Below are 20,774 nucleotides of genomic sequence, written 5' to 3'. Positions count from 1 at the left end.
CGATTCAGGGTCCTTGCCCGATTCAGCAAGATCTTCCCTCCCAGGGCTCCCTGATTCGCCCCAAGCGCTGATCGCAGGGGCGAATGACTCGCGTGGTCAGAGTCCAAAAAGGGGAGGAGCCGAATTATCGAATTAATCCTCGATAGAACCTCTCGGTATAGAAAGATAGATGCAGGAAGAATGCTGCATGCAAAAATATAAGGAAGCCGCCAGAAAAGAGTGCTTTCCAATCGAATGGAAGACTTGGAACCGAGCATGACTTGGCCGTTATGCATCGTCGATCATCCTAAAAACAAAACGGCTTGTTTCTTTATTGTTGAACCTTTTGGTATTCCCCTCCGGTTTTTCGTCCCGATATTGAATCCTTACGATTAAGCGCTCTGAAGTGTCATGAGTCCATGAACAATCGCAGGCCAGAGTGATACCGCACAGAAGGATCCTGGAATCAGATGGATCTTCTATGCAAGGACGTTGAGAAATTCCTGGACTCCCGTTGTACCGAGGTAGATCTTCGCATTGTCCTTTGTGTTCTGAGTCAGTGGAAAGGAACGGACAAGTAGGCTGTCATGCCAGAAATATGGGCTTTCTAGGGACCTTGCCTAACATCGATGTGCAATGCCAAAATCAGAAGTCCAGCGCGCAAGCGCCGGGTAATACTGCTTCGCTTAGAAAAGAAACAGACTAGTCTACAGGTAGAGAATACAGAAATATTCCACACACACACACACACACACACACCCGATGCACCTGCTGCAGATCATGGCTTCCTGACATCACAGTATAAACCGTTTGTGCTTTTTGCCTCCTTTCCGCAAGCCCCCTAAATTAAATTCACGAACGGACACCATTACCTTGTTCGTGATGGGATGGTGGTGGCTGCGGCGGTGGCCCTTGCGGTGCAGACTCGCCTTGCGGTCTTGTCTCCCGTCCACTCGGAGATGCATCCCATCCCGTCGGTGCAGGAGGCGGTGCCTGGTTCGTCGGCATCGGTTTTACCGGCGGTGGGAGAGGTGCATCTGGCGAGTCTTGGCCCATCACCAGTTTTGGGCTGGGTTCTAGTCGCTGCACCGGCGGCACGACAGGCGCTGCGTTCGGCGTACTCCCTCCCGTTACGGGACGAGGGGGACTGTTTTTCGTGGGACTGAGTCCGGAGAAGGGCATGCCCGGCTGCGGCGGTGCCGGAGGCGGTGTGTGCGAGAACGATGAGCCTTGCACGCTGGACAACGACGACCGCCGTTCGAAGCCAGGCTGAAATGGCGGTAAGCTGGGCTGCTGTGGCTGCACCATGGGATAGTAGTGATGGCCGTGCGGTGTGCTTGGAACCGAACCACTCGGCGCCGGCATTGGAAAACCAGCCAGCGGCCCAACGTCTCGATTCCCTTGGGTGGGAGACATTGACGGCGGGTTTTGAATCGGCGACGCTGCCGCTGAGCCGTACGCCGAGTGGGAAGACGAAGGCCGAGATGCATGGCCATGGTGGACCATGACGTTTTGTAGCGTTGTTGAATTTTGTATTACAGTTGGAGTTATTCTTGTACCCTCTGGAGGCAATGCAAAGTGCGTAGCAGGCTGTGATGGGAAAGATTGTGCAGTCGATACCGGGGCTGCGAGCGGCTTGGCTGGAGATGCCGATGGAGGAAATGACCCATTTGTGGGAGGAGGGTGGCTGGCTTGTAGTAATGGAGGTCTCGCTGGCGAAACACCATTCGAAACGGGAGGAGCACTGTCTGGGGGATGTGTAGCCGGAATCTGCTGAGTCTGGGAAGGCTCGCCCTTCTTGGACTCGCTTTGCTTGGATTCGTTCTGCTTTTTTGATGGCGACGCCTGCGCCGCCGGCTGGCCAATGCGGAACTTCAACGGCGGAATTTTGGGCTTCCTTGCGTCTTCCTCACGTTGCTTGCAATCCTTGCACACAAAGTGGAAGTCCTCTTTTTCCGCCTCCTCCTTCTCGATGCCTAAGCATTTGCTGTGTTGCCAGACATTGCATCGCTCGCACGCAACGCTATGCGTTCCGTCATCGAGGTTTTCGCCATGGACACCACACCCAGAGCAGTCGAAAATCCACGTCTCCTCCGCCAGGCTCTCCATCTCCTTCTTGCGACGTGCCATCTCCGCCTTGAGTTGCCGCTCCGATACGCGCGATTCACCGGCTTCGAGCTTCCGCTGCTCCTCCTGCAAGCGCGCCATCTCTGCTTCTTGGAGGATCCGCTTATGCTCTCGCTCCCGAATGCGCTGCTCGCGCGTCATTATTCGATGTCGCCGCTCGGCCTCCAGTTTCTTCTGTCGTTCCTGCTCCCGCAGTGCGGCGGCAAGTTCTTCCTCACGCTTCCGGGCGGCTTCCCTTTCTTCTCTCTCCCTTCGTTCTCGCTCCATTCTGTCCGCAATCCGACTGGACCGCTTGGCGGTCGCCAGCAACTGCATGGTCAACATCTCCTTTTCCTGTTTTTGTCGCTTCTTCTGCTGCTCCTCTTCTATTTGCTCGATAACCGGCAAGACATCTTTGACCAGACGGTCCCGAAGGATCTTCTCGTTGGGATCCTTGGTCTTCTCCAGAGTGGCGACGAAATCTTTATATTCCTGTAGAGTGACGGCGATGCACTCCCACTTGTATTCTTGCGGTGAAGTCTCTGGCTTTTCCTCCTCTGTCGCCTGGGTGTTCTCCTCTTCGTCTTCAGCTTTTGCCTGGGCAGCCTCCAGCTTGCGGCGCTTTGCCGCACGCGCCGCTGCTCGGGCACGCCTAGAGTTCGCCTTTGGTTTCGGGCGCGGCGGCGGCGGAATGGGAGGATCCGTCCGACGGTAGAGCCGATTGTCATCCAAGACGTAGTAGAGACGGTCGTGGCGATCGTAGCCGAGCTCTTCGATGCGCTGAGACACGGAATTAGACACTTAATTCCATTGCCAGGGAAGGGGAATGACAACGAACCCATTGTGTCTGATCAATTTCCCTCTGCTCCGGCATCCGCTCCCGAATCCGGTCCGGGTTGCGAAACGTCCAGACACTCAACTGATGCAGCACGCGCAGCTTTTGAAAGATATCGAAATCGCGAAACTTCTTGGGCTCCTCATCATACCCGAACGGGTTCGGCTTATGCGGCGCCTTCGCATTGTACTGACGGCGGGTGTACTCGTCAAAGTTCTCATGGGTCAGGCCGCGATGAGACGAGACGAATTTCAGCATCGCCAGGCCGATATCGAGCAGCCGGTCAGACGGTTCGGGCTTCAGGCATTCTGCCTCAAGGTCCTGCAGTAGTTGACAAAACGTTATGATCAGTCTACCGCATATACAAATTGCCAAGTGTTTGTTTAGGGGGGATAAATTTCATACATCGATCCCAAAGTCCTCGTCGATCTTGATGACTTTGCCAAATAGGAAGATATATTGCATCAGCGCGGCGAATTCGACACAATTGCGAAGCCGCTGGCGCAGATCTTCAGTCTGATCCGACGAGGTCTGCTGCGTGGGCTGCGCGGGCTGCGCGTTCTCCATCTCGGAGTGACCACGCTTTCGCGACATGGTGACCTCTCAACCAGTGATTTCAGAGAGAGGAAAAAATGGCGAAAACGTGGAACGGAAAAAGAGGAAACACAAAAAAGAAATTAAAAAAATTAGAGAAAAACGAAATCTATCCCCGTAAAAACTCCAGCCACATCAAGACCGAAATCTATCCCTGAATTTCGTTTTCTTTTTTTCAGCACAGAACGTTCAACTTTCAGTTGGATGTTCGCCTCTTGGGACGCGGCTCAGGCGTTTCTCCCCTTGGCCTTGCGAAGATGCCGCGAGTCTAAGGCATCAAGGCTTGCGGCCAAGACCGGCACTTTCGCCCTATGGGTGGCGCTAAGCTGTTTTGGGGTTACATGTCGATCCCGTCACGTGATCCTTCTTCCCTGCAGAACGCAAGGCACCCTGCTGGACGTCCTGTCGTCAGCCTGTGAACTGTGTGGTAGATCAAAGGCAGACATAAATCATGGTATCATTCAAAAAAAAAAAAAAAAAGAGTCTATCTAACACGGACCGAAGAACCGACGACATACTATCTTAGTAGTAGAATACAGAGAATTTCCACGACGGAAGACATCAGAATGAATCCTTCAAATGAATCAAGGACCACCAGCCAACATTATCCGATAATATCCATACCTTGACCAGGGGCTCAACGCTCTCAAGGTTGCCATTTGCACAAGACATTGCCGACACATGATCCCAGACGAGAACACAAACCAAACTCCCCCTATCAACCGCCGAATGGAACACGTGGAAATGACAAAGCCCGGAAACGGTCCGAAAGAAAGAAAAAATCCACGCCGATACCGACCTTCAGGGCAGAAAAGAAAGAAGAGAAAATGTCTTTCTTTGCGCCTAAAAAGAAAAAAAAACTCCGTTTCGCCGTAAATCCGTTTCATGCAGATCATCAAAGAAACATGTATCGTTGCGATTTTTACATCGTACCAGTGGCAGCGACAGCGTTGTTGGCATCGTTGGCATTATCGGAGAGGTTGATGAGCAGCTGCGCGAGGCAGCGTTTGGTGGCTGCGTCGTCCCGCAGGACAGAGGAGAATGTTGCATCGCGCAGCGGCTCGGGAAGGCACTGTCGAAGGGCTTCGCGAGCACGGTTGTTATCGCTCAGTCTGGTTCCGTTAGTCAACTGATCCAATGAATGGACATGGAAGAAATGACTCTACCTTAGAAAGCAACGGACAACGTGCTTCAGTAGCCGCACCGTCTGTTGCTCGACGAGCTGCGTGACCATGTTGCTCAGGACGGTGCCCACCGCGTAGAATCGCTCGTAGGTGGCACAGATATACGCCAGGCCGACATCATCCAACAAGATCTTTTGAACGATGAAAATGGCCACCGTCTTGCTCAACTCTGAGCCTGTCTCCATGATGCGCAGGCAGAGAGGGATGATCTCGGTGGTGAGCAGGAAGTTGATCACATCCGACGAGTCGTTCTTGACGAGGGCGCCAATCACGCCTAGCGACGTGAGGCGCAGGTATTCGAACGGACGGGATTTAGAGGTGGTGTTGAGGAAGGGATAGAGAAAGAGCGGGATATGCGCTGTTCGTGGTCAGACTACGGACGACAAGGCCCGCTAAAGGACACATACCGTTCAAGAACAGCGTACGGGTATCATTATGTGAGGCGACGCACTGCAGCAAAGCGAGCGCATTGCACACTCGATTCGACGCCGCCGCCGTCAGCTGGGAAGGATTGAGCAGAGGGTAGACAGAAATAATCTCCTGCAGTAGAGCCGTCATAACCCCTACATTCATGTCAGCCGAACCCCCTTCCAACTTAACATCATGGCAAGGGAACTCTATGCATACCGAACGAATGCCAAATAACCAACGCCAACTCTGGCACCTGCTCGCGCTTTTTGCTGAGCTCCATCAAGGCGGTCTCGCGGCGGTTCGGATCGAGCAGATCTGCCACCCACATAAACACCTTTCGGTTTTCCTCGCTGACGGCAGCATCCAGCCCAACACCGGCAGACCCAGCGCCCGCCATGGCAATGCGGTTATAGTGTTGTTGCTGAGCCGCCGCCGCAGCAGCCGCAGCAGCCTGCGCCTGAGCATGCTGCTGCGCAGCTAGCGACGAGTGCTGCTGCTGATGGTGCGGCTGCTGAGCATGTTGGGCCTGGTGGTGATGTTGCTGCTGCAACCAGGACGGGTCAGCCTGCGGATATTGATGCGAAAAGTACTGCTGCGACTGGGTCTGCAGCATGGTGTTTCGGACTATCGAGGGAATGTGGTGGGCACTGATCGGGTCAAACAGGAGCGGAATCTTCGAAGGGTCGGTCGGGGTTTGGTTGGTTGGTATTCGGTCCGTTTGAAGAGGGCCAAGCGACGGATGAGCCGGAGCCACACGGGAAGAACGGAGCCCACGGTTAAAATGGGTGCTTTGTCTGAACGGGCCGTTGATGACAAGGACAGGGATTAGGAATGCAGGGTAGAGACATTCGAGAATTCAATACTCAGAAAGGGCCGGCGGGGAGAAAAAGTGGAAAACCGCAGAAGAAGCCGTGCTGAGACAGAGCCACAAGTGTGGGGGACAGCAGGGATCGCCGACCGGCCGGATATTTCGCTATCCATTTTCATCCAGGAAAAACACTGGCAGGAATCGGCATTTCTACTAATTCCTGTCTGTCTCGACTCTCGAGTACTGCATTGAACTACCCTAATGCTCCTCGATATTCTCCCATGCTGTCGGCTCGTAGCCATCCATCCACTCCGTGTATTCGGGCCCGGCCTTCACCCATCCCTTGATTCCACCCTCCAACACCCAACACTTTAGCGAATGCCCCTGTTTGTCTGCCAGATAATCTGCAAACCAGCCCGCAGTGCGCGGACCGCGGCCGCGAGACGATCCTGCGGTCCGACTTAGCACGCCGATTCGGCCTGTTGTAGGGATCGTGCCGCTTACCACAGTAAAAGACCACGTCCTGAACCTGCGTCGCCGCCAACACGTTGTAGATTGTGGGTAACGTGAGGAAAAGGCTCTGCGCGGGGAGATTAAGGGATCCGCGGATCGTGCCTCCCTGCATATTAAATTAGTGATTGATGGAGGACAAATCCGATTGAATTAATGAAGCACTACGCTGTCGATAGTGGAGCTGGAATCGGAATGGTCTCACCTCGAAGTCGTTCCGGCGGACATCTACAAGCACGAAGTTTCGACCAGCCACGCGTTTGCCGCTTCGCAGCCAGTCGAGAACCTCCTCGCGGGAAAGCGTGGGAGCTACTGTCTTGGGCTCTGGGATCTCGGCCGTCATATCTATTTGCTCAAGGATGAAGTGGTATGAGATGAGAGATGCAAGACTGGACCCCGCAGCCTAGAAATATACAACAATGAGGAGCACCAGCGATTAGATGCCGGCATCGGAGCTGCAGGGGTAATCTACTCGTCGAATTGTGGATCGAGCACGCAAGACAGTTTTGTATGTTCATTTATTTTCGTAAGTCATCGCAAGCATGTACACATGAGTCATAACCTTTTCAAATCCCATCACGTCGTCAGCAGCGGCAGCAGCAGCATCGTGAACAGTATGTACTAGAAATACATTATCATCAAGTCATCAATCATGTCAAAAGACGAACATCAACGCCAACACCGAATGCACAAAACACATCGAATGGGATATACTCGTAAGCTGGTTCGTAACTCGTAACTCATGACCTAGATCTTCGTGATGGACGCGACGGTCTGGAGTCTCGAGTCCTCCGCGTCCGTCGATCGGAGCTACTGCTGCCTATGCCAGTTGTTAGCATCGATGTTAAAATGCTAGGGGAAATGCAGGCCGACGTACTAGTGCTCGTGTAATAGTCACTGTACGGGTAGTAGTACGAGTAATACGAGCTGCCTGGCCCGTAGTAACTGGACGTGTAGTCGCTCTTCTCGTCCCGTTCTTCGCGCCGTTTGAGCCCCAGACATAATGCTATTGCTCCGGCAATGACCAGTATCCAACCCCAGAAGCCTAATCCGGACTTCTTCTCTCGTGGTGGCCGCGGTTCGGAGGGACGGTAGCCAAACCAAGTGCGCCTTTCCGGAGCCGTATGATGACTGACATGCGAATGTTCTTCGACATAGGTCTCCGTGCGACGTCGACGTCCGAGACCGAAGATAGCCATGATTCTGTCGAAGATACCCCGGAGACAGACAGAGAAGCATATAAAGACCAAAAGAGTCACGCCCGCAAGTGTTCCGACGACGATCCCCGCGATCTGTCCTCCGCTCAGCCCTCCGTCGCTCGGGGCGGCCGTAACGACGGGCTCGCCGTCAGTGCCGATTGGAGCAATGAAGCCCTCGGTCGTGGTCGGAGTCGCTGTTACGGTCGTAGCGTCAGTCGGGCGCACCGGAGGAGCTGCTGTGTTGGTCTGATTGGCTGGAGCGGAGGAGCTGGCCTTGACGCAGACGCCCTTCTGGCACGTCTCCGATACATCACAGCAAACGTTTCCGCACTGCGTTTCGCCGATCGACGCATCGCAGACACCGGCAGATGGCGCAGCGGTGATCAGACTGCTGTAAACCGAGGTCACGGTTTGAACGCCGGTGGTGGTAAAGACTGTGGTGATGACTGTCCAGGACTCGGACACTCCCTCTGCGTCGACACAGACGGCTTCATCCTGGTCATTTGTGCTACAGACCTGAGAAGATGAGCAGCAGACCTGCCCATAGTAGCCGCAGGGGTTGTCGCACTGCCGGGGTTCGAGAAGGATGCCTTCGTAGGGCAACGGAAATGGTTTGGAGTGTGTATTCTGCACAAACAGGCCGAGAAGAGCCCATAAGGCGTACCCGGTGGAATGCATTGCGGTTCCTGAATATCCAAGGAACCGTTTGACAGATTCCAGTCAACACAGGAGCGCTGGATAGCCCAGCGTTGACAACAATGTCACTCAGGCCTTGGGCCTAGCTGCGAATATCGACCGCTGAGGGAATAGAATAATCAGCACTGGAATGTCATCCCACGGCCACAGAAATGCCAGTATGAAGCGAGCGACAATGAGAAATCAAAAGGTGAGAAGGAACAGAATGTAGAAGCAGAGTGTCGTCCGAGCCGTGCTGATTTCCAGCCTCCTCAATGATGCTTCCCAGCCTCCCTATTTCCTGCACCACATGCAGGGACCAAAGCTTGATATCAAATCATGATTGTTTCAAGGGTCGCTCGATCCTCTAAATTAGATGGCTGGGAGGGATTTCCGAGCTTTTATCCGGAATATTACCCTCGAGACGATCATCCAGCGCATGGAAATACTTGTTGGTTGGGCCATCAATGTGTCGATCTGGATGCCTCAGGCAAGAACACTCACCGCAAGGCGGGTAACTGTTAGCCAATCGGAGGGCGCGCCGTGGCCGGGATGCGGGGCTCGCTCTTGGCGGCCAGCGAAACGCATCATACACCTAGATGAACCATGCCAGCTGTCTTTCCTCTGCCCTTTGAGTCAGTTAATGCATGAACCGACAGGGCAAGAAGGATGCTGTCGACCGAATCAAGAGATGCTATTTTAACAGGAAGCTCGGTGGATGGATGAAGTTGCAGTTCTAATGGATAGTCAGAATTGAGTTCACTTCAGCTTTTGGACCTGCAGGATCCTGATGAACCGGGGTCAGGCACGGAGACCTGCATAGCCGATGCATTTTGATTTAAGACACAATCCGTACTCCCAGCTGCAATAAATCATGAAATATCAAGTATTATTTACAAGCATTGAGAAATCTCATAACCAACGTGAATCCGGCGCAGTCGTAGACTCGTAAAACGTCAAATCGTTGCATCAGATAAACATTCCGACAATTCCAGCAACAACCGCAACAATCACATCATGCAAGCTCGATTTCCGTCGGGAGGCGTCATCACCAGCAATAAAGCCATCATCCGGGTCAGCAGCTCCGAAAGCCGAACAGTGTTCCGGCCGCAGCCCATAGCACGCCTCTCGGCGAAGGCTCGAGCAGACGGACTGCGCTGATGGCACGGCGGGAGCAGCGCCAGGCACAGTGACCCCCCCACCATCACCAGCAACCGTCACGCCGTTAACACCGCCTAATGACGTGATGCATGCCGTTAATTGACTTTCGCATTGGGAATAGTAGGACATGCAAGTAGCAGAATTCGGGAACGAAGTCGGGATGAAAACGAAGGGATACGGTGCATCCGGAACTGTCGTTCCCGTAATCTCTGGTTCAGAATCGGAATCTGTCGTCGTCGCGCTCGCTGATGTTGGCTCAGGGAACTGAAATCCAGTCGAACTGGAACTCGAGCCGCCGGTTTCCGTCTCGATCGTCCCAGTGCACACTGCACTCGTGCGGCAGCAGGCGATGTTGTCCGCAAAGTCCCGCGTACATGTCGTGTCGCTCGGACAGCAGACGGCTTCGTTGCTGGAACAGCTATCGTATCCGATCGGGCAGTTGTCTTGACGCTTCAGAAGGCGGAGGGCTCGGTCCGAGTGGTTGTCATCGGGAGACACATGGATGGGAGGCGAGAACGGTAACGTCTCGACACATCGGCCGGGAAGAATGAGCGTTGTGGCTGTCACAACCAGCAACTGAAGGGACCTCATGGTCACGAACCGGCGCGGGTTGTGGTGAATGTCATAGAGTGTAGCTGCTCAATAGGATTTCTTCTTCCTTGATTATCGCCACGAAAAAAAGTCAAGATATCGATAGCTTTTGCCGCAAAGTCTACGAATGGAAACTTTGAGGGTTCAGAATTGATGATGTTGTGTCGATGGTCTCCACCACTTTAACCACTGCCATAGCAACGAGGCTAGGGTCTTCGAGCTAGCCTGGTCCATCGGGAAAATTGACAACTGGCGTAAATTAATTAGCAGCTGCATCGCCCAGCTCCACGAGGCGTCCTTGCTGATCAATCAGTGCTGGTGGCTTGGTGCCTGACTTCTACAATACACCAATCATCAAAAAGCGATCCCTGTCATGGGCTCCTCTGATGACGACGATATATTTTGGTTCATCAACCTCGAGGATAGCCGCCGATGCCACGCCTCTCATGAGACTTTTGCATCAGATTCCACTCCCAGAGGTCTGGCGGGAAAGGGCAGTTCAGGATATAGGAACTGTTTGTTGAACGCGCCTTGTGTTTGACCATTTGATATGATCAGCCTTCCGAGTAGCACTAGAATGCAATTTCTCTCAGGCTTTGCTTGGCGACAGCAGCCGACAGCGTTCACCGAATTCCTAGTCATTGTTGGAGTGAAGGTCCATCGTGATTGAAGACCCAGATTTACCAAAATTCGTACAGAAAACCAAAGATGAGAGCTCCGTTCAAAAAAAAAAAATAGTCAAACATGTTTTAACGTGGATGTTCATGGCTTTAGCTCTCGAAAGCAGGCTACGAATATTCGCGGCAAGCCCAGTTCAGGGTGCTTGAATCGATGAATTTGGAGGATGTCTGCCAGGATTCCATGCTCTCTACGCAATGTACTTGACCACAGATAACCTTGCGACGTCAGCGGCACATGCAAGCGTCGACGCCGAAACTCAATTTGAATAGCGAAGATCAACCGACGTTCGGTACATTATGATCCACCGATCTGCCATGGTTTTTGAGACAGGGCCCATGGTCCATCTCCTGCGCCATCCGCGCACGTACCACTGGTCATGATGAACCCTGCAAACGCCGAATAGCTGCCAAAGGCCGGAAAGGGCAACGCGCACCTTGCCGATTATCCGGCGATACCGAACTATTAGGCATCACTCTGGGAGTTGACAAATCTCTTTGCCAACGGTCCATGGCTCCGACCGCCCTTTGCACTCGGTGTAGTCGGTGTAGTTCGGACCGACGCGAGATATCCTTCTGCCGATCATGATCACGCTGCCAGTGGGAGTGATCGCCAGAAGGATCTGACCGGATGACTTGGGAGCGGTTCGAATTGCACGTTTCGTACCGCCGGTCTGACATGGGAATGGAATGTTGGTGATCTGCAGGCACGAGGAGAAATCTGGCCAGGAATGCGACCATCTTGGGAGGTCGTTAGCTCACTACGAATTGCAACCAATGCAATCCCAGCTACAATATATATTCACTGTTACTAGTAGTACTGAGGTACAGACTTCCTCATCGTTCATGAGGCTAAAGATTTCTGGATTGAATTGAAGTGCATTGATTTTGCAAAATGCAATTATGTTATTCTTCCATCGGGACGGATGGCTGTCCTGTGATGCTCCGTCTTCATCTGTCAACAACCATATCATTCGCGGTACTGTCCAAATCAACATGGGAGGAAAATAGTGATGTCATAGCACTGACAAGGCACTGGCATCATTCCATCAGCACTCAGACTCGATCCAAAGCTCAAAATTGCGAGCGCAACTCATGTGCAAACTCTTGACTGTAAATACAGGTCGTATGAAGTGATTGTAGTGCTTTCCCTTGTATGCTACCCTTGTTTTCAACGGACCTTTGAAGGTGTCCATTTAATACAGGTCCGTAAATCACGAAATGCTCCAGTAATATTAGAGTTATGATTGGCTAATGACACTTGAACTATGCCTGATACAGTTATAGAATCACAAATCAATACGAAACCTCGTCGTATTAGGATTAGACCGTATTTACTCATATACGTACTCACCTGATAGCATCAAAATAATATTTTCGTCCCGCAACCGGCGACGCCGATGTTTTCTTTGGCTGTGATCTTTCGACGACCACTGCACTCGGTGTTCAACTAGAAACAAAATGCGGTCGTCGACATGAGCCGATCCTGTCCCAGCACTCATCAGTCATCACAATTTCCAATTTATAGCCGTCTGGCGCAAACATCATGACTCATGCATCGCCCGCCGTGACGGAGTCTTCAATTTCTAAGCCGCAGCCCAGCGTCGGCTCGCAGAGTACTGCCTCTCCTGCTCGCATTGTTATAAGCATTCACCGCTGACGGCGATAGCGTCCAAAACCACCTCCCACTTTTTCGCCGGCCTTGCCTCCGGGCTCGCGTCATCAATTCTCCTACAGCCCGCGGATCTGCTCAAGACCCGAGTGCAGCAGTCCAAGAAGACTGACTCCCTCGCGACCACTGTTCGCAATATCCTCTCCTCTCCGCATCCCATCCGCTCACTATGGCGCGGCACGGTTCCCTCCGCCATGCGGACCGGCTTCGGCTCCGCGCTCTACTTTACCTCTCTGAACGCCCTCCGAACCGCCGTTGCCCAGCAAGGACTCGCCGTTGAAGCCACGAATTCCTCCAAACCCTCTTCTTCCGCTCTTCCCAAACTCTCTCACACTGCCAACCTCGTCACCGGTGCTGCCGCCCGCACATTCGCCGGCTTCGTCATGATGCCGGTCACAGTGCTCAAAGTGCGGTACGAATCCTCCTACTATGCCTACGGCAGTCTTCTCAGTGCAGGTCGCGACATCCTCCGCACGGAGGGTATCCGGGGTCTCTTCGTCGGGTTTGGCGCCACGGCGGTGCGCGACGCACCCTATGCGGGCCTCTACGTCGTCTTTTACGAACAGCTTAAGCGCAGCCTCTCCGGTGCACGAATCCTGCCGGAGCTGAGCCTGAACCTCTCCCCTACAGCCACCAGTAACAGTATCAATTTCGTTTCTGGAGCCCTGGCCGCCGGCCTTGCGACCGCAATCACCAATCCATTCGACGCGGTCAAGACGCGGCTCCAGCTGCAGCCGGACAAATACCGGAATATGATCCGTGCAGTAGGCATTATGGTACGAGAGGACGGTGTGCGGAGTTTGTTCAGTGGGTTGGCGTTGAGGATGGGGAGGAAAGCGATGAGCTCGGCGTTGGCGTGGACGGTTTACGAGGCGTTGATCTTGCGGGCAGAACGATTATTATGAACAATCTCTCTCTATCTATGTCCTTCTCTTCTCATATCCATGACTGTATGATTACGATATGTCTCTCTACTCAAGAGCGGTGTCAAATTCGAATGAACAATATATATATCATCAAGACCCCGACCAAAATGTTCCAACAGCATACCTATCCGGTTCACATCATCATCACCTGAAATCATAACAATCCAAGACATAACAAAATCATCCCATTCCCATCATGATCATAATCATGATCATCAGGTCATGAAAAAACAAAATATGAAAATAATCAAGTTAAAAACCATAACCGCTTGGGTCCGTTCTTCTTCCGCACCAAATACATCTTGTCCTTGTTGCGGTCATTGACGCGCAGCTCGATGTTGGTGCTTGACGTTTCGCTGACGAGCTTCCCTTCGCGGAGGCGCCGTGTGTGCGCAAAGAGCTCCTCTTGGAGATCCTCGGAGATGTATTTTTTGATGATGAGGTAGTTGGGATCGCGCTGCAGAGAAAGTCAATTAGCGGCAATCGAAACAGAGGGTGCAGACGAGGAAAGGACTTACAGGATGGAAGTCCCAAGGCAGACCGAATGCCATGAGTGTTTCTGGGAGGAGGTATTTGCGGTGGACCTGATGGCCGATTAGCATGGTTCAGAAGGAGAGTGCGTATAAACGCACCTTAATGTAGGTCGTCGTCTCCTCTGGACGGGGAGCCAGGATCAGCTGGTCATTTTTGCCCTCCTTTTCCTTGCTCTTGTTCTTCTTGTTGAGCAGTTCTTCAACCTGCTCGTCATCCAATCCCAACTCCTGCTTTAGGCGTTCGCGGAACTCCTTGTCCTTTTGCTCCTTTTCCTTCTGTTCTTTGATCCGCCTCGCTTCTTCGGCGGCTTTCCATTCCTCGACTGCCTTTGCCTTGAGCGCGGCAATCTCCTTTTTACGTTCCGCCTCTTCGCGGGCCTTGCGCTCTTCTTCTTCTTTGATCTCTCTTGCAATGCGCTCGCGCTCGGCCTTCTTTCTTTCTTGCTCTTCAATCTCTCGCAGATGTTTCTCCCGGGCCAGCCGCTTGAGCTTTTCCTCTTCCTCCATCTTACGTTCCATTTCCTCCAGACGTCGCACCTTTTCCTTGTATTCCGAAATGCGACGCTCCTCTTCTGTTCGCTTTCGGACCTCCTCCTCAGTTCGCCTGTGGAGCTCCTCTTCCGTTCGCCTTCGAAGCTTCAGTCTCTCCAGCTCTTCAAGAGCCTCGCGAAGCCTCCGGCTCGTCTCTTCCTCCTCTTTACGGCCACGACGGTCGCGGTCGTCATCCCTGCGGTCGTCTCTACGGTCGTCTTTGCGGCTCTCTTGGGCAGCCTCCCTCTGCCGGGCCAGTTTACGCTCCAGTCGCTCAATCTCCCGCTGCTGCCGAGCCAGCTCCAGGTCCTGGCGGAGGTCGTTCCTCTCCAGGAGTCGCTGGTCTACTACCAACTCCCAGTCCCGATTCTGAGATGGGGACCGCGAATCGGCCCGCACCCGCGACCGACGGCGAGAGCGGCCGACGCGGACATCTTCCTCGTAAAAGTCCTCCTCCGGAAGGAGGCGACCGACTCGGTCGTGGCGGTCACGCGGGTCAACCCGGCCGCGGACTTCGTTGTGTACATCGATCACGACGGCAGGGTCCCGCTCGACACGGCGACGGCCTCCCGTCGACAATGACCGCTTCAAGCTCGACGAGACGCCGGGGGTCAAAAAGGCACCCCGATCAGGGCTCGATCGGCGATGGCGCGAAAAGGACCGTCGTCGGACCCGTCTTCGGTCCATGGAGACATCTGTCTCCGAAAAGGAGTCTGAGTCAGAATCGATAATGACACGCGGCATGGTGTGTTTTTAATCTCTCTTGTTCTCGACGTGGCTGGGTGACGTGGACGACAATTCACTACGACTGGTGAAGTAGTGTGAGACAAGAGACAAGACTGGGAATTCCAATCTTATCCAAGTCAACAGGGGAGTGGAAAAGATTCAAAGTATTTACGGTCGCCTGTGAAATCGGCGGCCGGACATGTGGACAAACCAACAGAACCGGCCAGCTGAGCAAAACGGTGGCGGGGAGGGGGTGGTCAAGTGGGGGATTTATTTCGAGCCAGGCAGCTCTCTGGGGGGCCTGAAAACGCAGGTGTCGAATTAGGAGAAGGAACAATCAAGTTTGCGCCTTATTAAAACGGCTGGGAGTGTCCCGTCTCCTTATAAATGTAAAATCGAGCCCTAGCAATCGGTCCAGCGCAGCGGTTGGGCGTCGATCTGCCCACCAACCAAACCCCGCTTCAGCCTACGCGATAAGCTAGTGCGAAACAGACGCACCAGCTGTCCTGAGCCCTGGTCAGAGTACAGAACCAGGCGTTAAGGAAATCAAGCGCAAGAATTCGATCATGGAGAGAGATCATCCACTGCTTACACCTGGCTGTGCTTGTCAGCTGTCTGGTTCCCGTTACGGAAAGTCCCGTGTCTTTCCACAGAGCCGCATTGATTGGTTCGGGAGGGGCCGTCCCGGTTCTTTTTAGGGCACCAATTGCCGCCGCTATGAACATGGGTGCAGTCAACTGCGAATAGCTGTTGGAGTAGACGATAACAGAAGACAACATACATATGGTGCTCTGTGAGAGCATTCTAAAGGTGACGAGTGGATGGAGTACAGTGACCATTCAGAATGGCAGTCCATACATATTCGAGATCATTGGAGACAAGGTCGGAGCATTCTGGAATTACCGGAATTGACCCCTCATGAATGTCTAGTGTCTAGATAGTAGCTATTGTACAATGGAGATCTGAGATGTAGCCGCGAGCAAGAAGCTAGCTCATCGGTCTTCTATCCGTCGCCAGAATCCGACAAATCCCCCACCTGCAACCTTGAGTCCAACCTTGGGTCGGCACACCAAGACGCTGTCGTCATTCTCGCTCTCACTCTCTGCAGATTCCGACTGTGACTCTTCTTCATCCGAGGCCTCGCTGTCCGTGTCCCGCGTCCAGGTCGACGGATCCGCACGACTTTTCTTGACCGCCATCCGAACGTCCCAGAACCGCCCGCTGCTAATGCCCATGCCCAGCTCGACGACCCGGTCCATGACGAACGGAAGTCGCTGCTGGCGGATGAGTTGGACACAGTCACCAATCTGGGTGACGCTGGGCATGAAGACGGCTAGGATGCCATCACGCCGGAGAACGGGGGCCACGTGAGGGATCCGTTGGTGCGCTGACGGCATGTCGAGGATGACATGTGACAAAAAGGGCTCCACGGTATTTAATGACCCTTCAGACGACTTGCTACGCCGCTGGTCGAGTTGATCCGCAATCCAATCCTCGACCAAGCCGACATGGAAATCTACATTCCCGGCATAGATGCCGCGGCGGAACCCTCGGACAATCTTCTCCGCGTGGGCGGAGAATTTGTGGGAAGCGTCAACTGTGTGGATGACTGCACCGCGCCGAGCACGCCATTCATCCCATTGTCGCTGAACAGGGTCTTCACTCGGTGCAGTGTTCACCTCCTTTGAGAGTTTCCCCTCATCTTCTGACAATGGCCGAATGGAGGCATTTTTCACGACGCGCACTTGCGATGCGGCTGGGATGGAGGGAGGATGCGGGTTTGCAGCATTAATAGCCCGAGCTAGATGTAATGTGAGGGAGCCATGTCCTGTCCCAGCCTCAAGAATCTCCAACTTAGGTGGGTTGGGATCGTCTGGGGATGGAGCGGACGTATGGAGATCTAGCAGAGAAACGATCAGATTGGCATCTGCTGCATAGATCTACTGATCACATGTCAGCATCTAGACCCAACCGATGCGAAGATGGTAAATCACCCACCGGTGTAACCTGCCGTGGCGTGAGGTGGATATATTCTTCCAAGGTCGGATGACTTATTCTATGTTCCCGGCCTGTCATGTCGAAGGCGGTCAATTGTGCATTCATTCACAGGTCCCAGTTTCCATCAAATACCCTTGTAAGCCTGAACCGGATCCCATGGTCGTCGCCCGATGATAGCACTGTGTTCGAGGTATCCGCGGCTCAGGTCTGTTCGCTCCCCATGCCGCAACGGCTTCGTCAAGATGGGTTTCTTGTTACCATGGATAATGACTCGATCGCCCTCTATCCTCTAGTCAGCAAATTGAGTCAGGAAATTCCGGATCTGTGTGAATAGTCACCTTGAAAAGTAGAAAAGTCGCCGTGATAGAATCGCGCGAACAATCGCGCGAACAATCGCGTGAAATTTCGCTGTGGGAGTGAGGGCACCTTCGTTCCCAGGGCACGTCTCCCAAATCGCAGAAGGCTCGCCATTCAATCTGAAGTTCCTCGAGGTCCCTAGCGTGGTAGCGAGCTTGGAATGAGAGCTTCCGTTGTAGGAACTTACTTGCGCGAATCTTTGCGGCCGCGACTTTTTCATGAAATTACGAAGCCTAAGTCTATTTTACCAGACTAGGTTATTTATGTGGGAGTCTGGATAGTTGCCGCACCAACCGATACTTGCCGTACCTTCTTTTATAACTAAATTAAGTGAAAATTTGAGGATGCATGCCGTACCTTTCGGAATGCACTGATGCGGCATTATTCAGGTAGTTTCTCAATATGGTATTAACATACAAGTGGGCACAGAGGACTTCAGCTCTCAATATACCTACTTTTAAAAGTTTAGCGTCAATGTACGTCTCCACTTTCGGTTAAGCGCGGCCAATTGGATCAGCATACTTCCGATCACAACTAACTGCATTCAGTTTTGACGTAAGGGGCGGACCACATGCCGAGATATCGCCGATTTATCCCCGTCATACATACATTCCCTCGGCCATTTTTCCACAGCTTAACCGAGCTTTGAAATTGCGCATGGAACAAAGGTAAAAAAAAATTTAGAAATGTGCATGGCTTTTGATCTCATCACGCATCTTTTCCGAAGGTACTGGAGTGACGCACTCCGTACTGATCGTTTTCAATGTCGTCCCGGAGGCGAGTCCTAGTATCCTCATCGCAACCTTCCGGTACTTCCGTTACGGGCCGATCGGCGATGCTCCGAAATCATGGGTTTCCGCATTTATGGCATTAACAGCTCGATCGTTGAGCCCGTCCGGCGGGACGTGATCCCCAGTCTCGGTGTTCCAAAGCAGCAGGTGCTCTGGCTGGGATGCTCGGATAGCGGGTATGAGGAAACCAGAACACTAGATCTCCTGCCGGAGGAGATCTTCGTGGTCAGGAATATCGGGAACCTGGCATTGGACTCGGACCTCGCCTGGGCTAGTGCGGTGCAATACGCAATCAATGCTCTGCAGGTGCGCTGGAACAAAAATGATGTGTGGGAGCCAATTGCAGCAAGCTGACTGATCCCTAGATCAAGCATATCGTCGTCTGCGGGCATTACGGCTGCAACGTTGTTCGAACACGTTTGCCTACAAGACAGAATTATCATTGGCAAAGGTAAGTCAAAAGGGCCTGCAGACGCTGACTGACTGCTGACTGCTCAGGCACATCCGCGACCTTCACCGGAAACACTGCTACGACCTTGAACGAGTGGGCGAGTGGGATCGCGATCGGCAATTCGTCCGGTTGAACGTCTTGGCGCAAATGAAGAACGTCCGTGACCTCCTGCAAGCATTGGAATCGGGCTCGAGGGACTCGATACAGATTCATGGGCTGGTGTACGATCGCGCAGAGGATCGGGCATATCGCTTGGTTGATCCGGAGGTGTGCACATAAGCAACCAACATGAGCATCATATGAAGGGCTCAACGCTTCCTTCAGCAAGGCTAAGTACTGAATAACTTACTCATTTTACCGATGCCGTGAGACGAATGCCTGTATACTATTATTATGATGGAGCCAATACCCCACGAATTTTTACGGAGCAGTTCAACACTAATATGTCATTTGCAGTAACTCTCCGGAAACTCAAGGTTCGACTCTTCACGCACATTCTCTGTCTGTAGAAGTCACTAGAATTTGGCCCCTGAACCACTGCGCAAACCATGGCGCCGGCCCTCATCCCGTGCCGACCCAAGGATTCTTAGGGCGGGCTTGCCACTTGCGCCCACTTTCTTCTCCGGCGGGGCTCCGAACGTGATCGGCGTTCAGGGCTAACTTTTATCTGCCCCTCGTCCGCGACTTTGTTCGTCTCGATAACTTTTTCTCAATCGTTTTTTCACGCATTGAAGTCAGTCAATTCACTTCTGTTTGCCAACCATGGGGTCCGTCGACTTGCCGTATATCAAAACAAACCCCAAAATCATCTTCTTTACCGACTTCGACGGCACGATTACGCTCAAAGACAGTGGGTCTTCCTTATCAGATTGCCAGAAACTTGAAAATAGCATGTGCTGACGCCGAATCTTGCAGGCAATGACTTCCTTGTAAGCGCCGCTCCACTATAGCGTCGAGTACTTGATTTCTAACTGATCGGAACCATAGACAGATAATCTTGGATTTGGACATGAAAAGCGGAGAGCATTGAACAAGGCCGTCCTTGACGGCACCATGAGTTTCCGGTAAGACTTGCATGTAAGCCGAACCAACCTGGGTCAGTATCTGACGTTATTCCTCCACAGCGACTCATTCCGCGAAATGCTGGAGAGCGTCAAGCCCGGTTTCGGAGAATGTGTCGAGATTCTGAAGAAGAACATGCAATTGGACCCCTATTTTGCCGAGTTCTACAACTGGGCTCGGGAGAATAATGTCCCCATTGTTGTGCTTTCCTCGGGCATGAAGCCCATCATTTCTGCCCTGTTCGAGGTGTTGCTGGGCCATAAGCCGGATCCCAGCCACCTTGCCATTGTTGCTAATGATGTCGAGAGCCGTGACGGCCGCGACATCAACACTCCGGGAGGCTGGCAGATCAAGTACCATGATGACAGGTCAGTGACAATCCATCCTCAGTCGTATTTCCAAGTCTAACAAGTCACAGCCACTTCGGCCATGACAAGTCTCTCGAGATTAAGCCGTATGCGGCTCTCCCTGCTGACAAGCGGCCAACACTGCTGTACGCTGGTGATGGCGTTTCCGATCTTTCGGCAGCAAGGGAGACTGATTTGCTCTTTGCGAAGAGAGGCCGCGGTAAGTCTAATGGTAGCTCCCCTGCAGCACCAGTATTTCTGACACGTCTCATCAGATCTTGTCACCTACTGCGAGCGCGAGGGGGTGCCGTTCACGGTCTTTGACGACTGGTCTTCCATCCTCGAGATCACCAAGGACATCCATAGCGGAAAAGCGACGCCGAAAGACATTGCTGAGCGGACACGTCAACAAACTGCATAGACCTACAATTCTCGTATATACTGTACAGGATAGATGGGGTCATGTGGATAGAGGCCACGGTAGATAGATTATATGAATGAGCGGGCATATACTGCTGTTACGAACTTCACACGAGTACTCCATATGCCCCATGATTCATGACTGCCTACCAATCTTGGAAATTTACGAGTAATATCTGCAAAAAATAGCAACTGCTCAGAATAGTTAGCTGGCCAATCGGCATTTACGT

At 52.8% G+C, this 20,774-nt stretch overlaps 10 protein-coding genes across 10 annotated transcripts; 3 read left to right on the top strand and 7 right to left on the bottom strand.

The window, feature by feature from the left end:
- Positions 1-831: 831 nt before the first annotated feature.
- Positions 832-3,514, bottom strand: VTN49DRAFT_729 (uncharacterized protein; the record flags this gene model as incomplete). Its single annotated transcript, XM_069415542.1, has 3 exons — positions 832-2,865; positions 2,924-3,241; positions 3,326-3,514. The coding sequence occupies 3 exons, from the start codon at positions 3,512-3,514 to the stop codon at positions 832-834; spliced, it is 2,541 nt and encodes an 846-aa protein (XP_069271089.1).
- Positions 3,515-4,436: 922 nt separating this feature from the next.
- VTN49DRAFT_728 (uncharacterized protein) lies at positions 4,437-5,722 on the bottom strand (the record flags this gene model as incomplete). Its single annotated transcript, XM_069415531.1, has 4 exons — positions 4,437-4,626; positions 4,681-5,056; positions 5,106-5,261; positions 5,326-5,722. 4 exons carry the CDS (start codon positions 5,720-5,722, stop codon positions 4,437-4,439), a joined length of 1,119 nt encoding a protein of 372 aa, XP_069271088.1.
- Positions 5,723-6,175: 453 nt separating this feature from the next.
- On the bottom strand, positions 6,176-6,770 carry VTN49DRAFT_727 (uncharacterized protein; the record flags this gene model as incomplete). The annotated part of the gene is made up of 3 exons (XM_069415520.1): positions 6,176-6,366; positions 6,422-6,536; positions 6,633-6,770. The coding sequence occupies 3 exons, from the start codon at positions 6,768-6,770 to the stop codon at positions 6,176-6,178; spliced, it is 444 nt and encodes a 147-aa protein (XP_069271087.1).
- Positions 6,771-7,167: 397 nt separating this feature from the next.
- VTN49DRAFT_726 (uncharacterized protein) lies at positions 7,168-8,304 on the bottom strand (the record flags this gene model as incomplete). The annotated part of the gene is made up of 2 exons (XM_069415509.1): positions 7,168-7,247; positions 7,305-8,304. 2 exons carry the CDS (start codon positions 8,302-8,304, stop codon positions 7,168-7,170), a joined length of 1,080 nt encoding a protein of 359 aa, XP_069271086.1.
- Positions 8,305-9,270: 966 nt separating this feature from the next.
- On the bottom strand, positions 9,271-10,053 carry VTN49DRAFT_725 (uncharacterized protein; the record flags this gene model as incomplete). Its single annotated transcript, XM_069415498.1, has 1 exon — positions 9,271-10,053. One exon carries the CDS (start codon positions 10,051-10,053, stop codon positions 9,271-9,273), a length of 783 nt encoding a protein of 260 aa, XP_069271085.1.
- A 2,223-nt stretch (positions 10,054-12,276) lies between these two features.
- Positions 12,277-13,307, top strand: VTN49DRAFT_724 (uncharacterized protein; the record flags this gene model as incomplete). Its single annotated transcript, XM_069415487.1, has 2 exons — positions 12,277-12,346; positions 12,400-13,307. The coding sequence occupies 2 exons, from the start codon at positions 12,277-12,279 to the stop codon at positions 13,305-13,307; spliced, it is 978 nt and encodes a 325-aa protein (XP_069271084.1).
- Positions 13,308-13,575: 268 nt separating this feature from the next.
- Positions 13,576-15,136, bottom strand: VTN49DRAFT_723 (uncharacterized protein; the record flags this gene model as incomplete). Its single annotated transcript, XM_069415476.1, has 3 exons — positions 13,576-13,785; positions 13,847-13,912; positions 13,961-15,136. 3 exons carry the CDS (start codon positions 15,134-15,136, stop codon positions 13,576-13,578), a joined length of 1,452 nt encoding a protein of 483 aa, XP_069271083.1.
- A 974-nt stretch (positions 15,137-16,110) lies between these two features.
- VTN49DRAFT_722 (uncharacterized protein) lies at positions 16,111-17,587 on the bottom strand (the record flags this gene model as incomplete). The annotated part of the gene is made up of 4 exons (XM_069415465.1): positions 16,111-17,058; positions 17,117-17,187; positions 17,249-17,398; positions 17,455-17,587. The coding sequence occupies 4 exons, from the start codon at positions 17,585-17,587 to the stop codon at positions 16,111-16,113; spliced, it is 1,302 nt and encodes a 433-aa protein (XP_069271082.1).
- Positions 17,588-18,321: 734 nt separating this feature from the next.
- Positions 18,322-18,994, top strand: VTN49DRAFT_721 (uncharacterized protein; the record flags this gene model as incomplete). Its single annotated transcript, XM_069415454.1, has 3 exons — positions 18,322-18,570; positions 18,630-18,715; positions 18,763-18,994. The coding sequence occupies 3 exons, from the start codon at positions 18,322-18,324 to the stop codon at positions 18,992-18,994; spliced, it is 567 nt and encodes a 188-aa protein (XP_069271081.1).
- A 483-nt stretch (positions 18,995-19,477) lies between these two features.
- VTN49DRAFT_720 (uncharacterized protein) lies at positions 19,478-20,545 on the top strand (the record flags this gene model as incomplete). The annotated part of the gene is made up of 6 exons (XM_069415443.1): positions 19,478-19,565; positions 19,631-19,644; positions 19,703-19,779; positions 19,840-20,145; positions 20,196-20,344; positions 20,400-20,545. 6 exons carry the CDS (start codon positions 19,478-19,480, stop codon positions 20,543-20,545), a joined length of 780 nt encoding a protein of 259 aa, XP_069271080.1.
- Between the last annotated feature and the right edge of the window lie 229 nt (positions 20,546-20,774).

The sequence above is a fragment of the Thermomyces lanuginosus genome (assembly GCF_041956635.1).
Source record: "Thermomyces lanuginosus strain ATCC 200065 unplaced genomic scaffold VTN49scaffold_19, whole genome shotgun sequence".
Classification (NCBI taxonomy): domain Eukaryota; kingdom Fungi; phylum Ascomycota; class Eurotiomycetes; order Eurotiales; family Trichocomaceae; genus Thermomyces; species Thermomyces lanuginosus.
The sequence above is the reverse complement of the archived record's forward strand: the minus strand, read 5'-3'. Positions and strand labels throughout refer to the sequence as shown.